Source organism: Phalacrocorax carbo, chromosome 4, assembly GCF_963921805.1.
Source record: "Phalacrocorax carbo chromosome 4, bPhaCar2.1, whole genome shotgun sequence".
Lineage (NCBI taxonomy): Eukaryota > Metazoa > Chordata > Aves > Suliformes > Phalacrocoracidae > Phalacrocorax > Phalacrocorax carbo.
In genome coordinates this window covers 77433445-77460190 of record NC_087516.1, presented here as the reverse complement: position 1 = coordinate 77460190, position 26746 = coordinate 77433445, and the positions used below count along the sequence as shown (strand labels likewise).

The 26746-nt window shown below is 41.8% G+C and overlaps 1 protein-coding gene across 1 annotated transcript; it reads right to left on the bottom strand.

Annotated features, from left to right (window-relative positions):
- Nucleotides 1-1849: 1849 nt before the first annotated feature.
- On the bottom strand, nucleotides 1850-26338 carry ANXA5 (annexin A5). The gene is made up of 13 exons (XM_064450522.1): nucleotides 26183-26338; nucleotides 26048-26097; nucleotides 17641-17725; nucleotides 16456-16550; nucleotides 15525-15638; nucleotides 12992-13082; nucleotides 11953-12032; nucleotides 11436-11492; nucleotides 8318-8411; nucleotides 6418-6513; nucleotides 5799-5857; nucleotides 3523-3645; nucleotides 1850-2406 (listed from the first exon to the last, which is right to left on the bottom strand). Exons 2-13 carry the CDS (start codon nucleotides 26054-26056, stop codon nucleotides 2344-2346), a joined length of 966 nt encoding a protein of 321 aa, XP_064306592.1. The 5' UTR covers nucleotides 26057-26097; nucleotides 26183-26338; the 3' UTR covers nucleotides 1850-2343.
- Between the last annotated feature and the right edge of the window lie 408 nt (nucleotides 26339-26746).

Sequence of the window (26746 nt, the reverse complement as noted above, 5' to 3'; positions counted from 1 at the left end):
AACACTATCCTGTACCACCCTGACAAGCCGATAAACACAACATAGGCAGACAAGGTTTGTAATTGGTACAGTAGCAAACCATACAAGCATCTTAGATATATCTACACTGACCATATTTAAGTCTTTATGCATAAAAAGTCTCAAATACATTTTATGTACATTCAGTTTATTTTTTAAGTAGCTTCTCTACATCTGGATGCCCCAGTCTTCCTCACAGCCAAATAAAAGTGAAAGAAGAAATACTGTGATTAAGGCACAGCCATGGGATTCATGCAATCTGATTTCAAGCATCACCTTTGATTTCACATTGAACCTAAACTTCTTAATTTGGGTCTGTACCTGCAGAAAGCTGTTTGAAGAACCCCTTTGCTAATCTCATGAGGCTCTTATAATCCCAGGAGCAGTTTATGACAGCAGACAGCAAATCCAGAGCAACCCAGGTTGAGTCCCATCTCCCTTTCCACAAAGCTTCTTCTCGCCCCATACACATTCCTAGCCCTTCCCTCCACCAGCAGCAGCCCTTGCCAGATGCCCCAGTTGGTTACTGAGGGCATCAGGCTGTAGCTGTATGCCTGGGTTCTGCCAGCCCAGGGCCCTCGATCAGGTCACCCAAGGGGTCAGCAGAGCTTTGGTGCCAGCATGTAGCAGAGGTGGGATCATGTAGCCTGAAGAAGAGGGCAGAGCAGGATTACAGCAGCACAATTTAGATCTGTTTAAACTATGGTGGAGATGCAAACCACACCCACAGCCGTCCCCACATACAGCAGTGACCTGGAGAATTCAGTAAACTGTCCAGGAATAGCAAATGAAAGCATTTAACTGTCTCATTAAAAAAAAAAAAAATAATGCTGGTTTTGTGTCTGTAAGTCTTAAATGTGAACAAAAAGAAGCAGGGAAGAGAAAGAGAGTGAGAGTGCATGAGCAGGAAAGAATGAGGGCATGTGTGTGAGAGAATGGAAGACAAAGAAGGTTTTAGAGTGGATTAGGCTGTAGTTAGTATCTTCACTTACAAAAACATCTTTCATATTTTACACTGGAAACGAAGTACTTACTAGCAAGAGATCATGACGGTAATAATTCAGAATTACAACATATAAAATTAAAACTTGTGTATTCAGAATGAAAGTTTTAAAGCTCTTAATAATCTGTGAAGAATCAATTTCAACAGGACTATTAAAATGTGCATTTTCTACAGCTGACGTATGTGACTAACTGATAAGCTAAGTTTAGAACCATGGTGTTTAGACCTTATAATGCATGAAACAGAAGTCTCTCTATTCTCCTTCACACACGTCAATTTAATTTTCAGAGCCAGTCATAAACGATGAACTAAAGCAGTGAATTTAAGGCAGCCTATAAAACAGACCGGTGCTTCTCTCACTGCACTTTGCTCCCTGCTAACCTGATGAAAGAACAGTGCTGCAACCGTCCTCTTTTCACCCAAGATCCCTGAAGTACAGATCGCTGTCTTCCCATCTCTTCTCCACCTGCTTCTATCCCAGAAATCTCAGATTGCTCCTACAAGTGCAGCATATCTGCTCTACTTTGGCACTGTGCAAAGAGCTCGCCTTCCTTCCCCTAGCTTTGGGGAAGAAAAAGACAAAGCAGCACAAAATGAGAATGCAGGGCTCAGCAAGTACCACTAATTTGGTATTCCAGCTATACTGAACAGCAGCATCACTACAGCACCCATATACTAGACCAGACATCAAGAGTTACAGCTGCAAAACATCATATATACTTAGAAGCCTGCATAATAGTAGCAAAAATATACCAACAGTTTGAAGCAATGCAATCATCTGAAAGGGAAAATAGATCTTCAACCATTAAAAACCACATACAACTGTGCTGAGAGGGAAAAAATTTATTGGTCCTTTAGATTTCCAATGATTGCTTGTATTATATTCAGCAAATTCATTCAAATATTACATACAAATGTTATCTTTTCTTCATTTGCCATGTTAGAGCTAGCTTAACACTCAATGGAAATGTAAGGAATAAAAGCAAAAAAAGATAATCTTCAAATTATTAGTGAAATATGTTATTTTTTTTCCTATTTCAGCAAAACACTTGCAAAGAACTGGGTTCTGTGGTCAGTACCCATCTTCCATGAAGACAACTCTCACATACTCACAGAAGGCACTTGAATTCCTTGAAGTTGGGATGTCAGGAAGAGGAGGGATCAGCTATCACTTGGGTAACAATACGCTCATTTTTACTAAGTGCAATGCCAGTATAAATTCAAACAGCCGCAAAGCATTAAGATACAAAAACTCAGCTAGACATGCTAACTAAAGGGCTGCAAAGCTGGAGTACAACAAATCCTTCGTGCCACTGTCACCATTAGTCATCATCTCCGCCACAGAGGAGCAGGAGTGCTTTCCTGTAGTCCCCAGAAGTATCTTTCTGTTAATATAACAGACCAGTCACTGTGAGTCACAACCACAGAAATGGGAAGAAAAACAGCAGCCAATGAGGACTCCAACAGATTATACATTTGTCCCACCCACAGGAAATCCACTTTGGCGACTCTCCACTCAGGAATGACGCAAGGAAATTCTCTGCCTCTTCTGTTAGAGCTATATTTACACAGACAGACTTTCAGAAACAAAAAGTCTCTAAACGCTTTACTAGAACTGAGCTACCCGCTGCATGTTAGAAAGCCCAAACAAAAGGAAAAGCCCAAAGGAGCACCAAAAGCAGCCACTTTTAAATGTGCAAAGGGCACCTGCCATCACTTAGAAAGGCTCCAGACCTGCTCCCTGTAATTAATGGGAAGCTCTGCTACTAATTCCGCAGGAAAGCTGTATGGGCCTGACTGACAGTGCCAAAAGCAACTCCACCCAGCCAAATAAAGAGAGCATAATGTCAGGAATTATAACAGAAAATCTTAAGAAGCAACATTTAAAAGTAAAAAAAAAAACACCCCAGAAAAATTCCTAGGAAAAAAGGCATTTTGGCTTCAACTTTGCAGAAGCAGCTGGCTCTGGATTTCTTGCTGGCTCTTTCCCTTCCTGCTCTTTCCCATCCACTCAAAGGAGATTATGACTCAGAGTGATTCCACAGTAAAATGCTTTCCACTTTGAAATGGTGCAAAAGGTTCCACACCACAATCCAAGATTTAAACTTCAACCTCGTGATAAGTCAGACTCCCAACCCCAGGATTATTTCTCTGGAGCCAGAACCCTCTCTGAAGCACTGAAAATCAGAAGGAACCCAGACAAGAAAGAGGAAATGAAGTGGTAGCTAAAAATTGTGTATGAGTAATTGTCATTTCAGAAAACCACATCTCTTCTCCTAGTGAACCCTGGAAAGAAGCCCTTAGCTTTTCACAGGAACTGTCCCCCACTTAAACGGCACTACTTGGTACTTCACAAAACTGCAGACCAACCACCAATTCCCTCAGAGGGCATGGTGTTGCCCAGCTCTTCTCACAACTGCCCTCCCCAATAGAAATAAACAGTGGATGCAATGGCATCTCATTCACCCCCATTTTCCCTGACAACAGAACAGTAATTTTACCTGAATCATTTGATGCAATGATTTTGCAAAATTCTTTCTGAATTCTTTTCTAATATCCAACAGATCAATTTCACTTCTTGAAACCATGACTCTGATCAGGGTATCATCATCAGTGCCAGCCCCCTAAAGAGAAAAGTTTAAACAATAATAAAATATGAGTTTGTTCCAGACAGATGCTGCAGCAAAACAACAAACAAAACCAATCAGAGCACAACATGAAAGCAAAGTGCAACAAGGGGCATCTCAAAACACTCCAGCACCACATTTCTACTCCAAAACAGAGAATATCTGGGACAGTATCACAAGTCATTCACACTGCAATGTGGAGAATGGAGGACTGACCACGCAAGGTGCTCTAATCCCTGGACTTCTGTGAAGTGCAATATGGTCAGACCTCTTATTTCCTATTTCAACTCATAGGCTTCAACCGTGAATGCCCATATAAATTTAAAATAAGCCAGTTCCAAGATTACACAGTGGTACACCTGATCACCACGATCAGAATCACACACAAATCACCCTTTCAGTGTAGTCTGAGACTGCAGAACTGTAGTCAGTTCTGGAACTGGGAACACAAATCCTAACAATGACTAATACAAAGGACGTAACGCTGTACAGCAAGACACAGGCAGAGCAACTCATTCCACGAATTATCCAGCTGCTTATTATGAAATGCTTATTATGATTATGCTTATCATAAACCTTTCCCAGCCATACAAACATTCTCCACTCTTTTATTCATCTTTATTGCTTGAAACATTTTAAGTTCCTGTGCTGGCAGGCTGTGCCAGACTAACATCCTGACCCCTCCTGCTCAGACAAGTCAGACTCCACACAAGCTGAAGCAATACAAATTTTCACATGCTGACCTGCTAATGCACCTCAAGGAAGGACTTGGCAGAGCCCCCACGATCATCTTCAGCCTAACGTCCAGGGTCACTCAATCCTTCGACTGGGTGAAATATTCTTGGATTACATCTAAACATGCCCTAAAGCTGCTCAAAAGTTATGCCATGAGTCCGGTGGTTTCTGAGTAGGATTTGACATTAGATAGTGGTAAAAACCAGGCTCTGCGCCTTACCTAATCAAGAAAGCAAACTCTGTGCATTGTAGAACTTTATCATGCCAAACTGATTAATTAGAAATAAAAACTCTTCTGCTGAAGTAATAAATTATGACCTCTCTTATCTCTAGTGCTTAACGATTTTTATTTATATTTTAAAAATACCTGGGGATCTCAACAGCAGACATTAATCAAGGCCCTTGTAACAGAAATATAAAAGATTTTAAAACTTACAGGAAAAGGTTTTCTATTGCATCCTTTAAAAATAAAAACTAACAAATAGATAAATAAGAAAAAAGTAATCCTCCTCACACAGCTCTCATCAAACTGGTATAATATCTTGTATTTTGCACCTGAACCTTATTTTACACTAATGCTTATAAAAGCAGTAAAGCAGCTTTTATAAATTGAGCTATCATTTTTTCTCTTATCACTAATTCTCACGCTGACGCCTCATCAACACAACCATCTGGTAACAAACATACTTCAGTGCTTTTCAGCAAGGGGAAGAGAGGAATTCTTCAGGGAAGCTGACAACTTGCCTGAAAACAACAGACTACCTACCTCGGTTTTAATTAATATTAGCCACTGTGTGTTAAAAATACAGTTCTCCCTGCTTATCTCTTCCCATCCAAGAGAAGGCGAAGCCAACAGAAACACAGCTGTGTTGCTAACAAGATTCGCCTGCAGAATCTTTTGTAGCTGTTTAAGCCTCTCTCCTTTTCTGTGATGAGTTTCTTTTCCTTCTCAAAATGGGATGGACAGTCACCAAAATGTGTTTCAAAGCTAACTACACCTTCAGACAGTAAATACCCATATCCGAAACAACGAGCACTAAATCTGCACAATCTGCAATGCAGATTTTGGTCATCTTTACTTCCTCAATATATCCACCAACTAAAGACACTGTAGTCTTTATTTAGCTGAAGATGCCCAGTGCATCTATCCAGACATTTTCCATTGTAACAAGTCCAAAAACATCTCATGAGACTGATGTTTCCTGTAAAAGATTTATGGTCTGACAAACTTACGATGAACTCAAAGTAAAGCTTATGAATCGTTTGCATCCTCTCCCAGATCTGCATTCCTCAAACCTTAGTGATACAGTATCCTGTTGGCATTTGCAGTGAAAGAAGAAATGAAGAATAAGTGAAAGGGAGAGGAACTGTAGTCAGGGGAGATGGAAAATGACGTATGGAAAACATGTACGTACCTTCATGGAATAATACAGAGTCTCGGCAAAATAGGCAGGCACGCTTCGGATGCATTTCACTGAAAAAAGGCAAAGGATTAAAGTATTCATTGTGATTTAATACAGGACAATCTTTCACTGTCAAGACAAGGTGTGTGTGTGTTACTGGATCATTCTCTCCAGGGTGGACAATTAAGTATACAGCTGCCAGCTAGTCTGTTCCTCTGCTACAACTCTTTGGGTTCTAGGAGTTTGAATGTACCGTTTCTATTAGAAATAATAGAAAAGAGATGCTGCTAGTCAAATTCTGTTCCCAGTTACAAATCTACTACGACACTGTCCTAAATGAGATACCAGGAAAACAAACGAAGGCAGAGTTTTGTCTCACCTTCTGATAGAGGTGCACATGACCGAACAGAATACAGTGCATCACCACCACCCTCTGCCTCACTTCCCCCCCAACGCTGCTATCTATTAAAAGAAGAATAAAGGCCTGTTCTCTAAATACAAAAATAGATCCCAGGTGATTAACTTTGAAAAGGAACCATGTTTTCATGCCACTTCCTATAACAACTGCAATTTAAGGAGGCCTGGGAGTAAGCAAAGGAGGCCAGTTCTAGATCTATTAAGACTTAATTACCAACTGCCAGAAGCAGCTTCTCCAAATCACCAGAGGTTTCACGGTCAATGGTCTCTTCAATTTGGAAGCCGGAAATAGTCATATATTTGTCAAACACTGCAAAACAGGAAGCATGCTTAGTCACGTGTCTAGCCAGGATTTCCCCCAGTGTCCCCTGCAGCACAGGTTAATGCCATCTGTATCTCATTATCCACAGTTCAAATGCTATCACCCACTCATTCTTCCCTCTGTCCTATTTTAAATACCTATTTCCTACCAGGTTGCTACTATACAACACATTCTTGTACCTGGGGAGGAACAACCCCAGGCACCAGAACATGCTTGGGGGTGACCAGCTGGAAAGCGGCTCTGCAGAAAAGGAGCTGGGGGTCCTGGTGGGCCCCAGTTTGAGCATGAGGCAGCAGTGTGCCCTTGTGGCAAAGGTGGTGAATGGTATCCTGGGCTGCACTGGGAGGAGTGTTGCCAGCAAGCTGAGGGAGGTGATCCTTTCCCACTACTCAGCACTGGCAAGGCCACACCTGGAGTGTGGGGTCCGGTTCTGGGCTCCCCGGTTCAAAAGAGAGGTGGAACAACTGAAGCAAGTCCAGTAAAGGGCCACTCAGATGATTAAGGGACTGGAGCATGTCTCCTATGAGGAGAGACTGAGAGCGCTGGGGCTGTTCAGCCTGGAAAAGAGAAGGCTCAAGGGGGAATCTCATCAACGTGTACAAATATGTGAAGAGAGGGTGTAAAGAAGACGAACCCAGGCTCTCTTCAGTGGTGCCCAGTGCCAGGACAAGAGGCAGGAGGGACAGGAGGTTCTGTCTGAACATAAGGAAACACTTTTCTCCTGTGCAGGTGATTCAGTACTGGCACAGGTTGCCTAGGGAGGTTGTGGAGTCCTCTCTGATCCACAAAAGCCACTTGGACATGGTCCAGGGCAGCCTGCTCTACGTAGCCCTGCTCAAGCAGGGCTGGACAAGATGACCTCCAGAGGTCCCTTCCAACCTCACCCATTCTGTGATTCTGTGAACGCATCCAGTGAAAGGTTACAGGGAGAAGAGGGAAAGGGAAGTTTTAGGAAATTATAAACATTTTTCCCAGGGTGCAGCTATCAGTTAGCCTGAATCTAAGAACTTGTCTACCCTGGGGTACTGCATCAAATGAACTTCACACAAACAAACTGGCCTCTTGGCATTCTATTCAAGTCTGTGGTCATGAATAGCCGGAAGACCTGTGTTTTATATGGAACCCTAAATTTCTATCATGCTAAGTAAATGTTGGGTGCATCAAAACAAAACTTTAGGATTACTTTAATGCAAATAATGGTAAAAAACGAAACAGTAAAATCACAAATCAAAACACCTTTGGAAATCCAAATGAATCCCAAGATTGAAAAAGGAAAACAAAGAGATTGGAGAACCAATTCAAAACTTACTGGCCATTATTTCCAATGGCCTAAGCAGCTTGGTAAAACAGACTTATGAATGGATAAGGAACAGGGAAAAAAAATTGTCTCTTTATTAACAGCTAATAAAATATGAACCTACGAAAGGGTTGATGTTTTTAGGGCTGGATCTCCATCTGATTTTGATGACTCATAACACTCTCAGCATCACTTCTGCTGCCATGACCTCTTTTGAAAGGGAACAAAACACAATAAGCATCCAGAAACAAACACCCCAGTTGTCCCTCAGATCTACTGCACCACTCCTTCAAGCAGGAGATCACCACTGCTAGGGGGCAACTAAATCACAGCAAACAAAAGTAAAATTATTAAGTAGAGGGAAGATATGATTAAAGATTTCTGGGCTTAACAAATGCAGTACCAGAAACAACTTTTCTTCATTTCTACCACCAACTGGGTAACGCTGAGACTTCAGGCAGAAGTTTTCAAGAATATATGAACCATGCCACCTACCCCTCCTTAAATGGGAAACACTTCGGGTTCCCAAGATGGTGATAAACTTCTCTTCATCTGTTCCCCATTTCAGCTCCCCAGCTCTAAACAAAACCTGTTGTAAATTCAAGAGATCAAAACAACAACATTTGTTATGCGTCCACACACCCTGTTGAAAAGCTCTATTTGTCTTGCTCTAAAGAGCATTAAACTTACTAACAAGCTACAGCTGGAGGGAAAACATGAAATAAAATTGCAAAGTACTGAACTGACTTTAGAAAGAAATATATTATAAATTCTGAAATCGATTGTGAAAGCATTTACATGAGTAATACTGCTTAAGGCCCTAAAACTGTGCGCATAGTCCCTTTCATAATCCTGAAGATTTTGGAAGCTGTGATAATACAGGATATAAAATCCATGCCCAATGCTGCTTCTTCTAGGCTTTTTTCTTCCTTCCCCTTTTTCAAATCAGACTAGCAAAACTTTATTACATGACGAGTTGTATCAATGGGAGAACCAAGCTAACTTGGCCCTGGAGGAAGTTTTCCAAAAAGGAAGGGAAGATGGATTTAGAAGCTCTTGGAAACAGGATTTGTGGGCTGCTAAATTCTTAGCAATATGAAACCAGATCAGTAATAGATTTTAATCGTTTTAGCACATTCATTGCTCTTCAGGCAAGTCTGTCTTCAGTGCAGACAATGACTGGGCCAGTAGCAGCACTTAGGAAAGTAATGCACTTAAAGTTGGAATAAGCAACAGGAGGAGGAAAATGAGAAAGGAAAAAAAAAAATCAGAAAATTAAATTAGTTCTTTTTCCTGACACTGAGAAGCTTTTTTCCAAATTGTGTGCTAAACACCATGTAAGGAGAAAGGTTGGTACATATCGTAGTATTTAATATTTTTTCTCCCTCCTCAGTGAGCAGAGGACAGACAAACAGGTTACTACCTATATTCAGGCAATCAAATATTTCTTAGAGAAATCCCCACAACCAAATATGCTGCATAGCGACGCTGCTGGCCATCTGCCTGTCCGTGTTGTAAAACCTGAGCAGGATGTTATGAATTTCCCATTTATGTTTGTCGCACAGTCCTATTCAAAACACACTTGTGACTGCTGCATGCTCTTTTTAATATTAATGGTACAGACTACAAAAGAGAAGGGCAAGGGGAAGCTATTAAGGCATTGCAAGGATATTTATTTCAAATCATATATGCTAAGTTCTTCAAATGAATACCATCACTCTTCATCCAGTAACAAACGTGAAGTTCGAGCACCACATTTGGAAACACCAGGAATTTATTTCTTCAGAGATAACAGAAGTTGTGAATGGCATTTTATGTGAGCTCTAAGTTTTTACCTGCCTTGCCACTGTGCAATACCCAAAACGTACATCAATTCCATAACTTAAAAAAAAAAATTCAGAAAATCTCTTCCAAAAAGTTAAACTTGCTCCTTCAGGCATTCTCAGAGAAGTCTTGCAAGTTCCCTGCGTATTCGTACTATCTCATAGTATGAATGCCCATTCCCCACCTGCTTTGAATTAACGTATAGTAGTCATATACTAAAAAAAAATTTTAAAATCACCACTGAGTAAAAAGGCTGCCCTCTAATGTATCAAATCCTTCCCAAAATATCATATTAATCAAGAGAAACACTGAGGAGCCAAAAATAGTCTTACATTTGCACAGTCACATACCTCAATCCTGACCATCTCTACCTGGCAATAATAATTAGAAAATTCTAATGTAGCTGGGACAGATTCAGACGTGATGAATGTAAAGATATCAGTAAAGAGAAATGTAACCGAACGCTTCTCTGTTTGGGTCCCAGCTCAAGCCAAACGTATGAAACAAACCACGGAGAACATTTAGAAATCCAGGACTTTTTCTACCTTTAGGTACTGTGTCTCCTAAATGTAGAAGCTCATTTAAAACCAACTGAAGAGGCCGAAAAGGAATCTATCTACCTACTAAGGCCTGTGGTTCATGGGTTTCTTTAATTATGTAAGCCCAGTGAAAGGCAAGACTGACACAATTTCATGCAACAGTCTAATCTGTGATTCAAACATTTGCCTCACTGATTTTCAAGCTCTGGTTTTCCACAGGATTAATTTTAATAGCAGAAGAACAATGCTTTCTGAGTTTACATAACAAAGGATAGGCCTGCGCCAATAAAAAGTGTGTGTCCATCTTGCCGTGCTATCAAGAGAATGTTTTATTGATCTTGTGTTCTGCTCTTCCTCCTCGTACCCTTGAACAATCTATATATTTTCTTTCATCTCGACTGACAATTTAGGAGAGGAAAATAGCCATCCGAAATAACCAAGAAGAAACAGGCATTAAATGAGTTCTTCAAGTTGCTGCAATATTGATCATCACTACAAATAGCATCCAGCAAGAGACTGCATTAAGGATACCAATTTACTGCTCATATTCCTCTTCCTGTCTAAAGCACAGGTTTAGTGATCAGTGACAACATCATGGACAGACAGTCCTTGCAAAGGGCAATTTGGGAGTCTCTAGAAACTCTTTAGAGGCAATTCTTAGACTGTCATATGGTTAAGTAAAGCAGAATATTTGGTGTATTTTCTCGTTTTAGTTTTGGTGAACCTCTACGGAGGCATCCCTCACCGAAAAGCGTTAATACCTCACTACGACATGTATATGACACATGATATGTGAGAATTGAATTCAGAGAGAAGTTCAAGTCGGATGTTAAGGAATGAACTGTTAACACCTCTGAGTTTTCCAGCAGTGAGCGTCTCAGCAACACAAAGCCTCAGCAATCACAACTCTCACTTCCAGTGATCTAATCACTGTTCCATTCAGGCACCTCATCAAGTAATAGGCAAAACAACACATGCTTTACACTGAAATGTGGAAGTGCCAAAAATCCTGATCCCAATGTTTCAGGTTTTGACACTGCTTTTGTCCGGAATGCACAGGAAAATTGCACAGGAAAATATTAGGAAACACACAGAGAGAACCTTAACAATTTCTCTCTCATGTTTGAATTCTAGCTGTATACCCTCTTTCCAATAGAGCTTTTAAAGAATAATAAATAATATGTGTATTTTTAAAATAATGAAATAATAAAACCTCTAGAAATGCCCCAAAACCCAAGTCATTCACCCACCTGAGCATCCTGCTCAACAAGACCCTCATCAATTCTGCCGTCAGGATCTCTATTGGCCTAAAGAGAATTTTCAGAAGTTGTTAAACTGAAGAATCAGAAGTTGAATAAAAAAAACAACTTATCTGTTATATTGAGCCTGTAAGAGTTACTGTGAGAAGTCAACCCCTAATGCACCTTCTCCAAAATCACCTTATTTTTCCCTTCTGCTTGCATGTGTCTTTATGAAATAAATATTCTCTTCTATTCGCTTCAAAACCCCACATAGCAGGCATTCTGCTATACTCACGAGCATCAGAGAAGTTATTCAATTCCGTGATGTAGAAATGTCCCATCAGAGAGCTCAAAACTGACCCTGCAGGTCAGGGGAAGTAACTGTTTCAGAACCAATCCTGCCTATCACCAAGTCTATTGAGAATCCCAGGTTAGCAAGCAGGAAGCGACAAGTGTACATTGGACAGGAAAATGGTAGTGAAAATCATACACACATGCCTGCACACTAACCTGCAGAGATACTGACCTGCAGCAGGACCACCAGCAGTCTCTGGAAATAGCCCGATGTTTCTCCCGTGATCTTATCCTCCAAGTTGGCCTCATACTCTGCAAGAGAGGAATACCCGTTCACCACCTTACAGACCTCCTCATTATTTTGAGGAGAAAGCAAGAAAAAGCAAAAAGTTAATTCGACTCACAGCTTGCAGAATCACTTGCTGGAGACAGCTTTAACAACTAGGACATATTCTGCTTTCGCTTACAACCTAACATTATTGTAAAAGAGGTGAAAAGATAGCATCTCACTCCTAGTATCAGAAGCAGATTACTCAGAATTTTTTTAAATACAAGGTGACTTGCACAGATTCTGCTCTTTAAGGACCTAAAGAGCATACAGATATGGAGTTATGCTGAAATACGGCAGTCTCACAACTGTCCAGCAACTGTGAGCCCAGAAAAGTTCAGTGCTAATAAATTTTACCCTTGGAGGCTAAGTCTTGGCTCAAACTTTATTAAGACATGATAATTTCTTTTCTAGCAGGAATCTGCATAGAGATAAAAGAAACAAGTTGAATTAAACACTGCCTTAAAAAAACAACCCCACAATCACAGGGTAAAAGCATGTAGTCCTGTGGACAACCAAAAAGCTGCACCTGCTTTAGTGCAAATGCATTTGAACCGAACACTTAGCAAAAGGAAAAAAAAAACTTCTGTTTAAAACTTTTTAATGTGATACCAGTTTTCTAGTTTCCAATTACTAAAAATCTCCTTTCAGTCAAAGGGATGAAGATAGTGGGTGAAAGAAAAAGATACATTTGAATTAATTCTAACTATAAAGCATAAAAACACCACAACCTACAGTCACAGCCCCAAAATAAAAACTCTTTTAGCTTATAATCCAAACTCTAGTTTCTTTCAACATGAAGTTTTGCAACACAGCAGAACAAAATCCCACTTATTGGACACATCTATCAGTTCACAGGCAGATCTTATTTGAAAGATGAGCTAAAATCATATTAAGAGAATTGAACAGAGACCCTAGAACTTTATTTTATACAGAACTTTACCTTGCAGATAAACCTGTTTAATATTCCGCACTTCCGCAGGTGTTCTGGAGGCAAGAATTTCAGTCAACACTTTCTCATTTGTTCCTGCTCCCTGCAGGGGTGCAAGTATAAATCAATTGATGGAATAACAAGAGGAAAACAAGAATTCCCTTTGACAATCAAAAGCAAGCATCAGCTTATACACATGGACCAAATAAAGAAAAAATATTTTCTTCTCCCTAGTATATTGTGGTGGTTTGGGGAAGAATTTCTACCCGTTCTGTCTTGACTGTTTTCAAAATCAGCCCAACACTTAATAAAGGCTCACTGCTGCAGGATTCAGATGAGCCCTTCCATGTTCAAGCACAACCAGATATGCCTCAGTTCTTCAGCTTTACAGCCAATGATATTGGGGTAAGTGAACGGAGTAACAGTTTCCTTCTTAGCTCTACCTCATATACTGTCTTTCACCAGCTAGTACACAGATAAGCGTAGAGCCACCCAGCAATGATCTTTACCCTTCCATGACCTGTGCTATGTTAAACCCACCCTCTCTTCCACTGCAAACACACACATTTTACTACAGAACCGCTAACCCAGATAGTTCAAGCTGCTGTACTCTAATTACAGCAGGCACAACAGGCACTCTTCACTTTTACAGAGATAAATTTTACAAAAGCCAAGCCAATATCTTGTTTCCACAAGTCTGAGTCTACTTTGCCTGTAAGAATAAGCCACTGCTCTTCATGCTTCCAAAGGAATCATTTCACAAAAGCAATGCTGACATATAATACTGTGAATTTTTTTGCTTCAGCGTGTTATTTACAGCCTTTCCTGCAAGGAAAATCTGAATACTAACTGCATACAGAGATACCTAACTGTATACACACACATCCAAAATACAAATCTGCCAGGTTACATGTAATGAGTTTCAAAATACAGACTGTTTCAAAATACAGACTGTTTCAAGACCGTGCCTACCAAACAAGTGATAGAGGCACAGTTATATTAGTTCTAATCTAAGTAACATCAGTGAAAATTGATAGGGTGATCTTCAACACAGACTTGATGCTCTTTGCCAAGTTGTTATCTTGCACTCAAGCCTCTGCTATCACATCTTCTTTACTGTTGTATCCACCTTAGCTGAACCGCAGCTCGTATCGACATCTTCTCCTGTGCAGACACGTTCTCTGAAATCCTGTGATCTTGTGTTTAATATCACTTTTTGTAAGTGACAAGAACAAAACCACTCTTGTTTCACTACCTCTATTTTCCCTCCTACACCCATCTGCTCTGTCATTCCCCTGTCAGTCTTTGACTCCCAAGTCAACAAGAGGAGCTTGGGAATACATTTTTTCCTTTCAGTCAACAAGGCCTTTATCAGCTTCTTTGCCAGATGCCATCTCCCCTTCCCCCACTGCATATAAAAGACATTACAGAAAATTTCCAGGATTAAAGTTTCTGTTTGCTGGGTCATGGGTTCATGAGCACTAGCTTGCAGACTAAAGCCTACATATTAACCAGACAGTCATCAGGGATCTTGGAAGTTTCCATGTAAGCGTCACCTAACCAAGCACTACCTGACACTAGTCAAGTTCAACGTCCTCTGCTTTAATCAACAGGTTCTGTGAACAATCCAGGGACATTTAACTCCTGAATTTGTACAGGCTAATATCAGCCAGGTGTGACAGAGGGGGGAAAAAAAAAAATAGGACCACATGGAAGAAAACACACTAAAGCATCTACACATACAGATTGTATATTGTTTCCCTGGCCTTCCCAAAAAGGCACTAAATGCCTTTTAATGCTAAAGGGAGATAGTAGACAAGTAACACTGACAGGGCTATCAACGTTTCCCTCTGTGTTACTGAAGGCAGCCTTTAGGACATGTTCAACAATACAGATAATACCCACTCATGATTTTGGTGGACACCAGTTTACACAAGTACGCTAGCCCATCAATTTTGAGGTCACACTGTAATCCATCAGGGGCAAAACACTCTCTAGGTTAAAAAACAGTCAAGAAGAATCATACAAATAACATCACACTTCAGTGAAATGCCTTGAACTAATTTGCAGCCTATGTGTACAGCTGTAAAACCTAGGCTGCTCACAGCAGAAAAATCTAGTGTCCATGGACTTCTGCACTGCACTTCAGCAACAAAAAGAATTTAAAAGCAACATGTGCATCTGCTTATTGCATTTCAATCAGAAGGAAAAAGTCTTATGCTATGTCGATTTTAATCTGCATGTACAGCAACATCGTTCTCTTAAGATTACACAGCTTCTTATTAAAATAATCTCACAGAAAACATTATATAGACTACATTTCTAAACTACCTTTAATGAGTTATTAGAATGAATAAGAAACCAGGCAAAACCATGGCATTAGCAATAAAAGCGGGTATTAGCATAACACTCCTAATTTAAAAATAGAAAAAAGCTCCTTCTATTAGCATTCCCCTTACGAACCGAGAGTTCATTCCTAAAAAACAACAAAAGAACAAAAAACATTTCATATAATGTATTACTTCCCTTCCCTCATTCCTCTTACCTTGATGGCATGCTTCAGTGCATGAGCATCAAAAATGTAAGTTGGTCTCATCAAAGATACCATTAACGTTTCAAATTTGCCAGTAAGTTCCGACTTCAGGTCATCTACAAGATCCTAATGCAGAACAAACAGTGCTGTAATGAACAAGGACTAACCATTTTAGATGATGGCTGCATGTGTGTCTGCAAGCTAGAAGACTCTGGAGACACATGAAAATGTGCAAGGGACAGGGGTGTGTCTGTTTTACTTGGTACCCAAACTGAAATAAGTGTAGCCAAATAAAGCAGAAGAGGATACATGGGCATTTGGAAAACCTGAAACATATTGCAATTTTTTTTTTCAATACAGAAATTCTTTAAACCCTAGTTGTTCCCTGCACTTGCTGTTTGAAACAAAGGTTACCCAGCCAGAATATTAAAGGATTGAACAATGCTGGAAGAAAGAAACAAGCTGACTTTGCCTGGAACTTACTTATGGCTTTATCTACCACTATATTTGTTTTTTTTTCTCTCCTATGATATTAGGCTGCTTTATTTCTGTCACATTTTGTAGCCATAGAAAATTCTTTTCCTGCTGTCACCTTGGGTCAAAATATTTGATAACTCCTTCCATACCAAGAATGAGGTCAGTACTAGAAGTATACTAACAGGGAACTATAGGAGCTTTTGCACAAAAACCCATCTAAGATATATTGGACCAAAACACAGAGGGGAAAAAAAAAAGGTAACTTCTTTCTGCTAACCTAAAAGGAACAGTCTAACCTAGCCAGCAATTAAGGATATGGTAGGGCAGGGGAGAGGCGGAGACAGAAGCAAAACTAGATTTTCTTTGCATGAAACTTTTACAGGGAGCATGATGAATGTGCCTGACAGTTTCAAATAATCATTGTAGGTCATATTCAGCTCATTTCTAGAGGTATTTTTCTTCTCACCCTGCCAAACAAGGTTTTAAAGGCAGATGCAATTTCTTGACGCTGAGCATTGTTTCTGCTGGTAAGGATCTTCAGAACAGTTTCTTCATCAGTCCCTGAAGTCAGAAAGAACAGAGAGTTACAAACATGCTCTAAAAAACAAACAGCAGTGGCACAAACTCAAAAGGCAATGAAAGATGCTTTGAAAACAACAGTCTACTGACAAACAGCACAAGCATTTAAATAACACGTGTCACCATACCCCAAGCCGAGCTGCCGTGTTTGGTATTCTGCTGTCGCAAAAATATGGCTGGAGGACCTACATGTTGTTTGTTCTCCACCAGCGCTCTGTTACAAATACTGCTCCCAGCACCCCAGGCATCAGCTACAACATTTAGTCGCACTCTATTCTGCCTTTGGGCTCACCAAGCGATTTACTTTAGAATAAACAATCTGCCGATTCCCAGCAAAACTCGGTCCAGTAACCCCAAACACCCCAGAGTACAGAAGTGCGGAGCTATTATCCATTTTATATACAATGGTTTGCAAGGTAGCCCTCAGCACAGCATCTTACTAGCCCTGCTGAATTTCTCAGAAGGCTGAGGTGTATCACACTTCCCTTCTTCCCTTCCTTCTGCTTCCTCCCGCAGGCAGCTTCAAAAAGAGCAGCAAATTAGGTTTTGCTCTCACAGGGAAGTTTGGGGGCAAAAAGCTATAGCGTGAGTTTACAGACAACTTGTTAGTCTGCATTCATGCTGTGTGCTTGTATTCTTTGCTCAGAGTAACTGTAATGTGCTTACGCAGTTCCAGATCGCGGGAGCTGTTGCACATTTTCCTAGCACAGAGCTTTTACTATAATGTCACAAATCTCCACAGTTGTTGCCTGTAAACCCACAGTCTAGCTTACTGTGCAGTAAAAAGCTCTGTGTGCAGACAAGCCTCGAGTATCAATTTTTAATGGAGAACGTGCAAACTGCCTTCTTTTTTCCCTTATACTAAACTAAAAAAAAAAACCACCAAACTATCCTTGAGAGCAGCACAGTCAAAACTAGGACACACCCAGACTCCTACAGTTCTGAGGTTGTCATTCCATGGCATGTAGACACATGCTCTATCCTCATCTGCTAATACAAAAAAAAGAGTTCAGAAAGGATGTTTCCAAAGGAGCGAGAGCCCTTTCCTTTTCATAAAATAAATTATTCTTACCCATTCCCTTCATGGCCTTACGAAGAGCTTCTGCGTCAGCTCTGGCATCAAAAGGAGAGAAGGCTGACACGGTGCCTCTTGTGTACTAGAGGGGAAACGGGGAAAAAAAAAATTAAAAAATCGATAAAATAGAAGATAGCACCTTTCACTTTCATACATGAGCTCAGACTAAATTTGAATCCACAGTCCGAGAGACTATAGTATTATTTTTGCAATTGTCTGACTAAATAGCAGTCTGTGGGTATTTAAACACAGCTCTCACTTAAAAGGTACCACCACAGCTTTACTCAGGAGTACACGAGCTAAGTTCAAGTATATTTACATAATGGTGGTTTGCAGGATCAGTATTTACAACACTGAAGCCTGAATGAAGGAAATTACTAAGAAATTATCATTTGTTAAAGTAATTTGGGAAATTAATTGCACAAATCATGTATGCTAGAGAAGTTACACGTAGATCCAAGACAAATTTGGAAAAAAGAATTTCCTCTCCTCAAGGAAAAACTACTGGAGCTCTCAACCAGTATCACACATTTTTTCCATCACATTGCAAATGAGATCTTCTGAACTCTGCTATGACTTTCAATTTTTCATTGTTTTTCTTTTGGCACAAGCAACTTTTTACTCAAGTGATTCAGCTACATTTCTCATAGTAGTTTACAGCTGAAAAGAAGTAACAGTTCAAACATGAGGATAAAAGATCAGCCCATCCAAACACAAAAATAATTCCACTAGGTTTCCATGGAACATGGCTCTTCAGGGACCTTGCAGAGAAGTCTTGCCTTTATTTAACCATAACAGTTCAAGAACCTATATGTGTATAGCTGATTAGTTAATTTATAAACCATAGAAGTTGAGCAATGGCCAAAAGGGGAAACAGCTGGGTTTGGGGAATAGGGAGATTTTTCTAGCAGCTGAAGAAGGGGAATTTCCTGTAAGCACCACTGTACAGAAGTAGCAATCAGTACAGGCAGGGCACTTGTCCATTCTTAAGAGCGAGCATGAAGGGAAGTGTCGAGACACCTACCGAGACTGGCACCAGATTGTTTCACAGGCAGCACAGCCATCTGGCCTCTGCGATGCAGCCTTTCCCTCAAGTAAGCAATTTCAGCCACACAGTGCTTTGGTTTCAAGTCAATGTACTCATCTAAGACAGGTCAGCCAGAAGAGTACAGAGAGGAAAGAGCTGGTGGCTAACCAGAAACTGCCCTGAAGCACCGCTACCTCTCAGGCCACTGTGTGCTATTGCCATCAGAGACTCCCTACCCCTCCCACTGCACAAGCAGTAATGAGTTGCATTTTCTTCCACTGCATTTCAGCAAATCAGAACACAAAGTATCATGGTGTTTAATAGTAACAACGAATTCTTTCTGGTAGATGCTTTCTGATATCCAGCATACTTCCAAGGCATGGCAATTCCCCTGAAGCATTCTGCTTTTCCCATTACAAGCAAGCTTTTAGGCAGTGCTTCAAGCTTAGGTACAGCAGTATGTACTTACTGTCCTTTAGCTAGCTAATTCTAAAGGCTGTCATGAAAAAAAATCTCAAGGATTTGGGACTCAATTTTATAAATCAAATTTGATTTGGTAAAACAGATAAACACTGAAAAACCTTTGTTTTTCTCCTCTTCCCTTATTACCACGCCAGCCAGCATGGGGTGATTTAAAATTGTATTTTCTGCTGGTTTCTTTCATATTGTCTTAACATAATTAATACTACAGAACTACCACAATTCTCCCTTGGACATGACCAATGGTCAACCGGTCTCAGAGGAAACAGTTATTTTTCTTTAAGTTAGAGTTTTCCTTTGCTTATCTCGTTATAAGCAAGTGGAATTCCCCTTCAAAATTCCTAAATCTTGTGACAACAGCCCAACATTCCTCTGTGGCTGTTTGAGACAACGTATGTGTGAGCACTACATGCTAGATGAAATCTGTCTCTGCACCATTCTTCTCATTTTGTTAACTAAGAATAATCCCTTCCATACTCTCCCTTCCAAAGCAGTGTGGAAAGCCTCAACATACACTAAGCTTGATGAACCGTTCCTGAAATTCTTCCGGTGCACCTGTAGTCTGAGTTTCCTTGACATCTGGGCACCATTTGCATTCCAGGCATTCCCTTCTGACACACAGTATTTACTGGATTTTAGTTAACTACCTGCCACAGTACTTGAGCTGCACCTCGCTTGCAAACCAGGAATATTGCTGCAGCTCTGCCATCCAGCATAATAAAAATCCACATCACTTGAGTACCACCACAACAGCAGCTGTAATGGCAGAATCTCCAGCTACATCTGCTGTCCTTCATTCTATATGCTGGTGCAAACAGAGCACAACCACAGCAGGGCCTGTTAGTATAAGACAGGCTTGGATACAGCTTTGTGGGCCTGAGTCCACCCTACAGTCTAACTGCCTTCAGAAACCACATGTGGGCAGATGCAATGCAGATGATAATTGGCCCATCATTGGGACGGTGTCAAGCCATCCCTAACTTTCACATCAGAAACCTACTCACCTAGCTTTTTAGGACACTGCAGAGTGGCCCAGCAATCACAGCATGGAACAAAATACTCAGGCGCACCATGTTTAACAGACACAAATCCACCTAAAACACCCTACGGTCCAGAATCAGAATGGCGGGGGTTGGAAGTGACCTCTGGAGATCATCTTGTCCAACCCCCTGCTTGAGCAGGCACACCCAGAGCAGGGGGCACAGGAACACGTCCAGGTGAGGTTTGAATATCTCCACAGCCTCTTTGGGCAGCCTGTGCCCCTGCTCTGGCACCCGCACAGGAACGGGGTTTTTTGTCATATTCAGGTGGAAATTCCCATGTTCCAACTTGTGCCTGTTGCCCCTTGGCCTGGAACTGGCCGCCACTGGAAAAAGTCTGACCCCACCCTCTTGACACCCGCTCTTCAGATATTTATAAGCATTGAGAAGATCCCCCCTCAGTCTTCTCCAGGCTGAACAATCCCAAGCCTCTCAGCCTTTGCTTATAAGAGAGAACCTCCAATCCCCTGATCATCTTTGTAGCTCCCTGCTGAACTCTCTCCAGGAGTTCCCTGTCTTTCTTGAACTGGGGAGCCCACAACTAGACGCAGTACTCTAGATGGGGCCTCATTTGGTGATGACTATATTAACAGGACTTGATCCAGCACAGACCCCTGGGGAACACCGCTAGTTATGAAGCCTCCAACCAGACCCTGCCCCATTGATCACGACCCTCTGAGCTCTGTTGTTCAGCCACTTCTCAATCCACCTTACTGTCCTCTCATCTAGCCCACGCTCCCTAAGCTTACGTATGGGATGTTATGGGAGACAGTGTCAAAAGCCTTGCTGAAGTCAAGATTGACAATATCCACTGCTCTCCCTTTGCCGACCCAGCCAGTCATGCCAGCATAGAAGGCTGTCAGGTTGGTCAAGCATGATCTCCCTTTGGTGAACCCACATTGACTATTTCTAATAACCTCCTTTTCTTCTACATGCCCAGAGATGATGTCCAGGATGAACTGTTCCATCACCTTTCTGGGTATGAAGGTGAGGCTGACTGGCCTGTAGTTTCCCAAGTCCTCCTCCTTGCCTATTTTGAAGACTGGAGTCACACTGGCTACCCTCCAGTCCTCAGGCACCTCTTCTGTCCTCCATGACCTTTCAAAGATGATGGAGAGTGGCTTAATGACAGCATCTGCCAGCTCCCTCAGAAGCACCCTTATCAGTTATTCAGGTCCCCATCTCTCAGTTGCAAATTCAATGGACAACGGCAGAAAGCCCTGCAGTGCTAACAAAGTTAGTCAACGGAGGGATGAGCTGTCTCCTCCTTCCCAAACATGGCACCTTTTGGCTGGAGAAAGAGAGGGCAAGCACCTTTCTAAACCACCATCACTGCCTACACAACTGAAGTCAGCTTTCAGTCACAGAGAATCTGATATAGGAGCTATGAACCAGACATTTCTAACAACATAACAGATCCATACAGAAGAGTTTCTGACACAAGCCAGGCACTCATTTACAGTTTCAACTACAACTCACCTACAGTTTCGACAAGAGGTAGAGTTTAAGCTTTATTGAAACAAACTGGTTCTTGCAGATGGATCATGGCATCACAACTGCTACACCATCCTGACTTAACATAAAAACAACTATGTAACATTTATTTACAAACTTCATAACTTTTTATAGAGGTAAACAAACTACCTTATTTTTAGTATGTCTAAGAATGTTCCTTACCATTTATGCACACAGATACACAACACTACAGCCTCATAGGTCCATTTTATTTTGGTTAGTAAGTTTCCCATCCAGTAGAACACAAAGCACATCAGTGGAAAGAAGAACACAAGTAGCCTTTGATATAAATGCTTCTGTAATCTGGAGTGATCCCCTACTAAATAGCAACACCCTATACTGGGCAGTACAATATACAGAGAAGAACAGCACACAAGACCTCAACACAAAGAATATCACAAGATTGTAACGCCCCAAACCTATCTACATTCAAAAGAAAACTTTCTACATTCTGCAAGACACTGACTGTTAAGTGATGTTTAGTGCAAGTGCAGTTTGTGATTATACACTAGAAATAAACAGCAGCTTCCGTTTTCTCCAGACACCTACCAATGATGCCACTGAAGCCCCTAGATACACAAAATCAGCATGAGGAGGAAAGGTGGAGGAAAAAAAAAAAAAAAAAGGAAAAAGACAAAGACATGATCTTGCTTTAGAATTTATGCCCCTCCAAACAAGGAAGTTCACATTCTCTGGGTTGTTTTATTTTTGTTTATTCTGCTCTAGCAAAAGTTTGAAGAAGAAGATACAATCACATCAGGCAAGGGGTTTCTAACCAGCACCTCAGAGCTAAACTTCTCCCAAGAGACAACTTTGCCTTAACAATTTTATGTCAGGTGGCCACATATCCTGGCAACAGCATTATCCGCAAGATCAACAATAGCCACTTAACGAGGCTCCTTTTAACTTTTCCCTTCCAAGCACACAAAATATTTCCCACCCACAACATCCCTTGTTTAGCCACTGTTAAATACAAAGCGTTCCTTATCGGCAAACAAAAGACCACACTTGAACTGATTCACGCTTCTTCCCGGCTACCCTTGCTCTGTACCCACTCACAGCAAGTTCTTACCAGTCAGATTTCCTATAGTTCAAGAGCTACCCCCTTTCACGATGCTGCTCTGTAGCAACAAAAGTAGGGTCTCATCAATTTGCCACTGGAAAGCCCAGTGCCTAGCACAGAAAAGGAGGTATGTGGCTTTTTTTAAAGCACCCAACTGTTTACAAGATGGCACAGGAAAACCATGGAGTGGTAAGAATGGAAATGGAGAATGTTCTTCCAGTGCAGGGGTTGACAAACAGAGAAGATATGCTATTTTCAAAAGACAGAAGAGAACCCAGAAAGTCACATGCTAGAATAAATGAAAGGCTGCCTTAGGATTTCTTACACAAGAATAAACGTCTTGCAGATAAAGCACAACACAGCATTCACCAGTAAATCAAAAACCTTTACGGCTATTGAAGACCACAAAGAAATCCCTTTTCAAATTGTGCTTTAAAACTAACACCATGTAAGAAATACATAATTATTTCATTACATCCTTACCAACATTTCAAGGTCAGTAGGATGTAAATTACATTGTGAGTAGGTGAACAGAGGCACAGAGCTGGTGCAAACGCAAAAGATGCGTCTACAAAACACCTAAGTTTCATAATGCTTCAGATTGTCCACTTAAATGGAAGGAGTAAGATCTGGTCAGCAGACTAGATTCACATCTGCCCCACTAAATTTAAACTCCTGACAAAAAACCAAATTACACAACTTCTGTGTTGAACTCTGAGTCAGTACACCATGGAGATACCAAAGATAGGCAGTAGAGAAAGGAAAAAAAAAAAAAAAAAAAAGCGAGAGAGGGGGCAGGAGAGAGGGAGCGAAGAGCAGCAAGCAACAGCAATGTAGGAACCAATACAGGAACACATGCAAAAACACTCGAAGAAGCTGTCATCGCAAGGAATCTCAATAAAGCCAAAGAGCTGCTTAGGACCTGATTCTGAAAAAGCATTTGTACTTTGGAATGTGAGAGAGAATCCCCTGAAGCACTACTGGTGTTGGTGATACTATTCCTGTGCTCCGAGTCACACAAGTGCATTGGCACAACAGGAACTCCAGATATAGCGCACAGCAGCCACACCTTCACTGGCAGCAACCAATCCTTTCCTGCCCTTTTACAAATGGGTACACAAAATACTCCAAACTTCATTCAGGGAAAAATTTGGGAGTAGCAGACCAAAACACAACTGTCCACAGCATGCAAGCAGAAAATATTCTTGCTGCTTTCTTGACAGCTTTCTGATTAGCAAACATGGGGTAGCATTTTCAAGGCTGTTCATTCATCGAGCAGGAAGAGATTGCACCATGTGCATCTATGCATTAACAAAGACCACTACACATACAGATGTGTGAGAAAAGGCAGCTCGTTAGGAGAGCAGTGTTCCTCCAAAGAAAGCAGATAAATACGGGCATGAAGAGACCGGTCTGCACAGCACATTACAGCGTGCTGTAGTTTTCCCACTAAATGAATGAACCTTTTTATCCTGGAGATGGAACACACAAAATCCCTCAGGTCTTTGGGGGAAAAAAAAAAAGTTATTTGCATAACTGAGCAAGAACAAATATTTCAGTGACCAAGACTCCAAAGATAACTTACCTTCTTCAAAGGTTTTATTATTCAGTGATGTAACTAGACTAAAACGGACTTCAGTACACTGTACTGTGCAGCCTTTGTAAACTCTGAAGCTATGAATAACTACTCTCAATTGACACTCGGCATTTCATGACTGATGGGCATTTTCAGTTCTTACCATCACTTCACAATGCAACAAAATTTAGAACAGACACCTGCCACAAGAGCAGAGCTTACCCTTCAGCTTTTTATTTTTATAAAACGAATTACAGACTACAAAACTTTAACACTCCCAGTCTTTTATAGCTGCATAACCGCACAGGCAAAGAATACCAGTGAAGTGGAAAGCAGCCCTCTGAAGGCTGAAATTGGAGGACAAGACCTACTGAGGACAAGACCTCATCATTCCAATGACTTCATCCTATGACCATCCACGATAGTAACCCAGCCCCAAGTGTCACCTCAGGCAGTAGAAAATTCTACTATATGAAGACAAGAGTAACTAGTTTGCACTAGTGAAGAATGAAATTTTTCTTTTACGTAGATCAAGTATTAAAGTGATGTCCCTGTGGAATAGACAAAAGAATTACAAATTTCCATGCTATTACTAAAAAGAAGTTACCCTCGAACCTATAAGCAATGCTACATGTACCGTAATAAAAGGCTGTCCAAGTAGATCCATCTGGTCAGATGCCCGGCACTGGCATGGGTGAGGGCCCCTGTTTTCCTAAGATGGATCCTACAAACCAAGTTTGATGCTAAAGAAATAAAAATCCCCTCTTTGTCCCTCAAAAAAAAAAAAACCCCACAGGACTTTAAGGATGTAGTAGAACAGTGTTGTAACTTTTTTTTTTTTTTAAGTGAAGTACCCTTTCTTTCTTTTAAAGCTAAACTCAGAAATAATATGAGTAAATGTTTACAGGAGTGATAAAACACCACTAATCATGCTATTCATTAAGTTGAAATAATGAAACTACTACTGCATCACCATACAATTACCCTGACCTTTGTGAAGGTACGCGTACACCTTGATGGCTTTCACTTTCAACAGCAGTACAAAACCCACAAATATGCCATTAAACTCTTATTTTCCTTTCCAGAGCATATGCATTTGATGCAACTATAGAAACAAACACTGGAATCGCCCTGTTTCCCAAGCCTTCATCCAGGCTCAAACGTAAGAGCAGCAACACAAGGGCTGCAAAGAAAAAAAAAAAAAACAACAACAAAAAACAAACCCACACCAGATGAAGGTCTGTGTGATAGCTGCAAGGCTTCCAAAAGAAATTAAGTTAGATTCGGGAAAGCTGGGGATAGGAGTACCGAGCCTGAGCCACCGCAGGGCAGAGCCACAGCAGTATTTTTTCTCCTTCCTCCTCCAGTGGAAGGAGCCTCCACCCAGGCGGAATATAAACACAGTACCGAAAACTTGGCCAAACTAGTGGAAAGTGGAGGAAAAAACGTTGTGCCTGACGTGTGCCTCACATGATGAGCTGCTTTCCCCGTCCACCCCCCCCCCCCCCCACCCCCGCCTCTCCCCAGGCTTGGGGATGGGCTGATTTAGGGGAGACGGAAAAGAAACGGGCGAGGAGTAAAAGTGAGGGTAAGACGACAGATAAGGCGAGAAAGAGAAGGTGACAGATGAGACGAGGATGCCCGGGGCCGGCCGCGGCGGATCGAGCCCGCCGAGGGGCCGCGGTGACCGCCGCCCGCCTCACCTTCGCCATCTCTGGGGTCCGCCGGGCCGGGGCCGAGTGCGAGTCCGAGTCTGCAAAGGGAGATGCGACAGGGAGTGAGGGGGGGAAGGAGTAACGGCCCGTCCCGCCGCCCTCGCCCCGGGGCAGCGCCCTCACCACAAGCCGGTCCGCCCGCCCGCCGAGCCGAGGTGCCGGGAGCGCCGAGTGAGGCAGGCGGGAGGGCGGCCCCGCCGCTTGCCTCAGCCGGGCCCCACCCGGGGCGGGCGGCGAGCCAGGGCCGCCTCTCCGGGGCCGGCGGGAGCCGCGCCCGGCGGTGCCCCGCTGCTCATGCGGGACACCCTGCGTTCCGGTGCCCTGCAATTCTGCAATACAGGCGGCTGGCGCGGAAGGAGCAGAGAGACAGCCTTTCCTCGGGCTCGACCCTGTTAGATAATCGCTTTCTCCTCCATCTCTGTTACGCCATGCTAGGGTGTAGTCAGTGCTTTGCTTAGTAATAAGAAACCTTTTAAAAGAAAAATGACATTTGCAGATAGCCTCCATCAGGTACTCAAGGCCCCTCCTGAGGAAATTTGTATAAAAAATAAACCCGAGGAGGATCCTATCCCATCACTAAAAGACAAGTCTGTACTGAATTTTAAAGCAGGCGTTTTATTAGCTGACCTAGGTTAACTTCCAAGCCAGCTAGTTTAGCAAAATAAACACAATGCTGGAACGGAACAT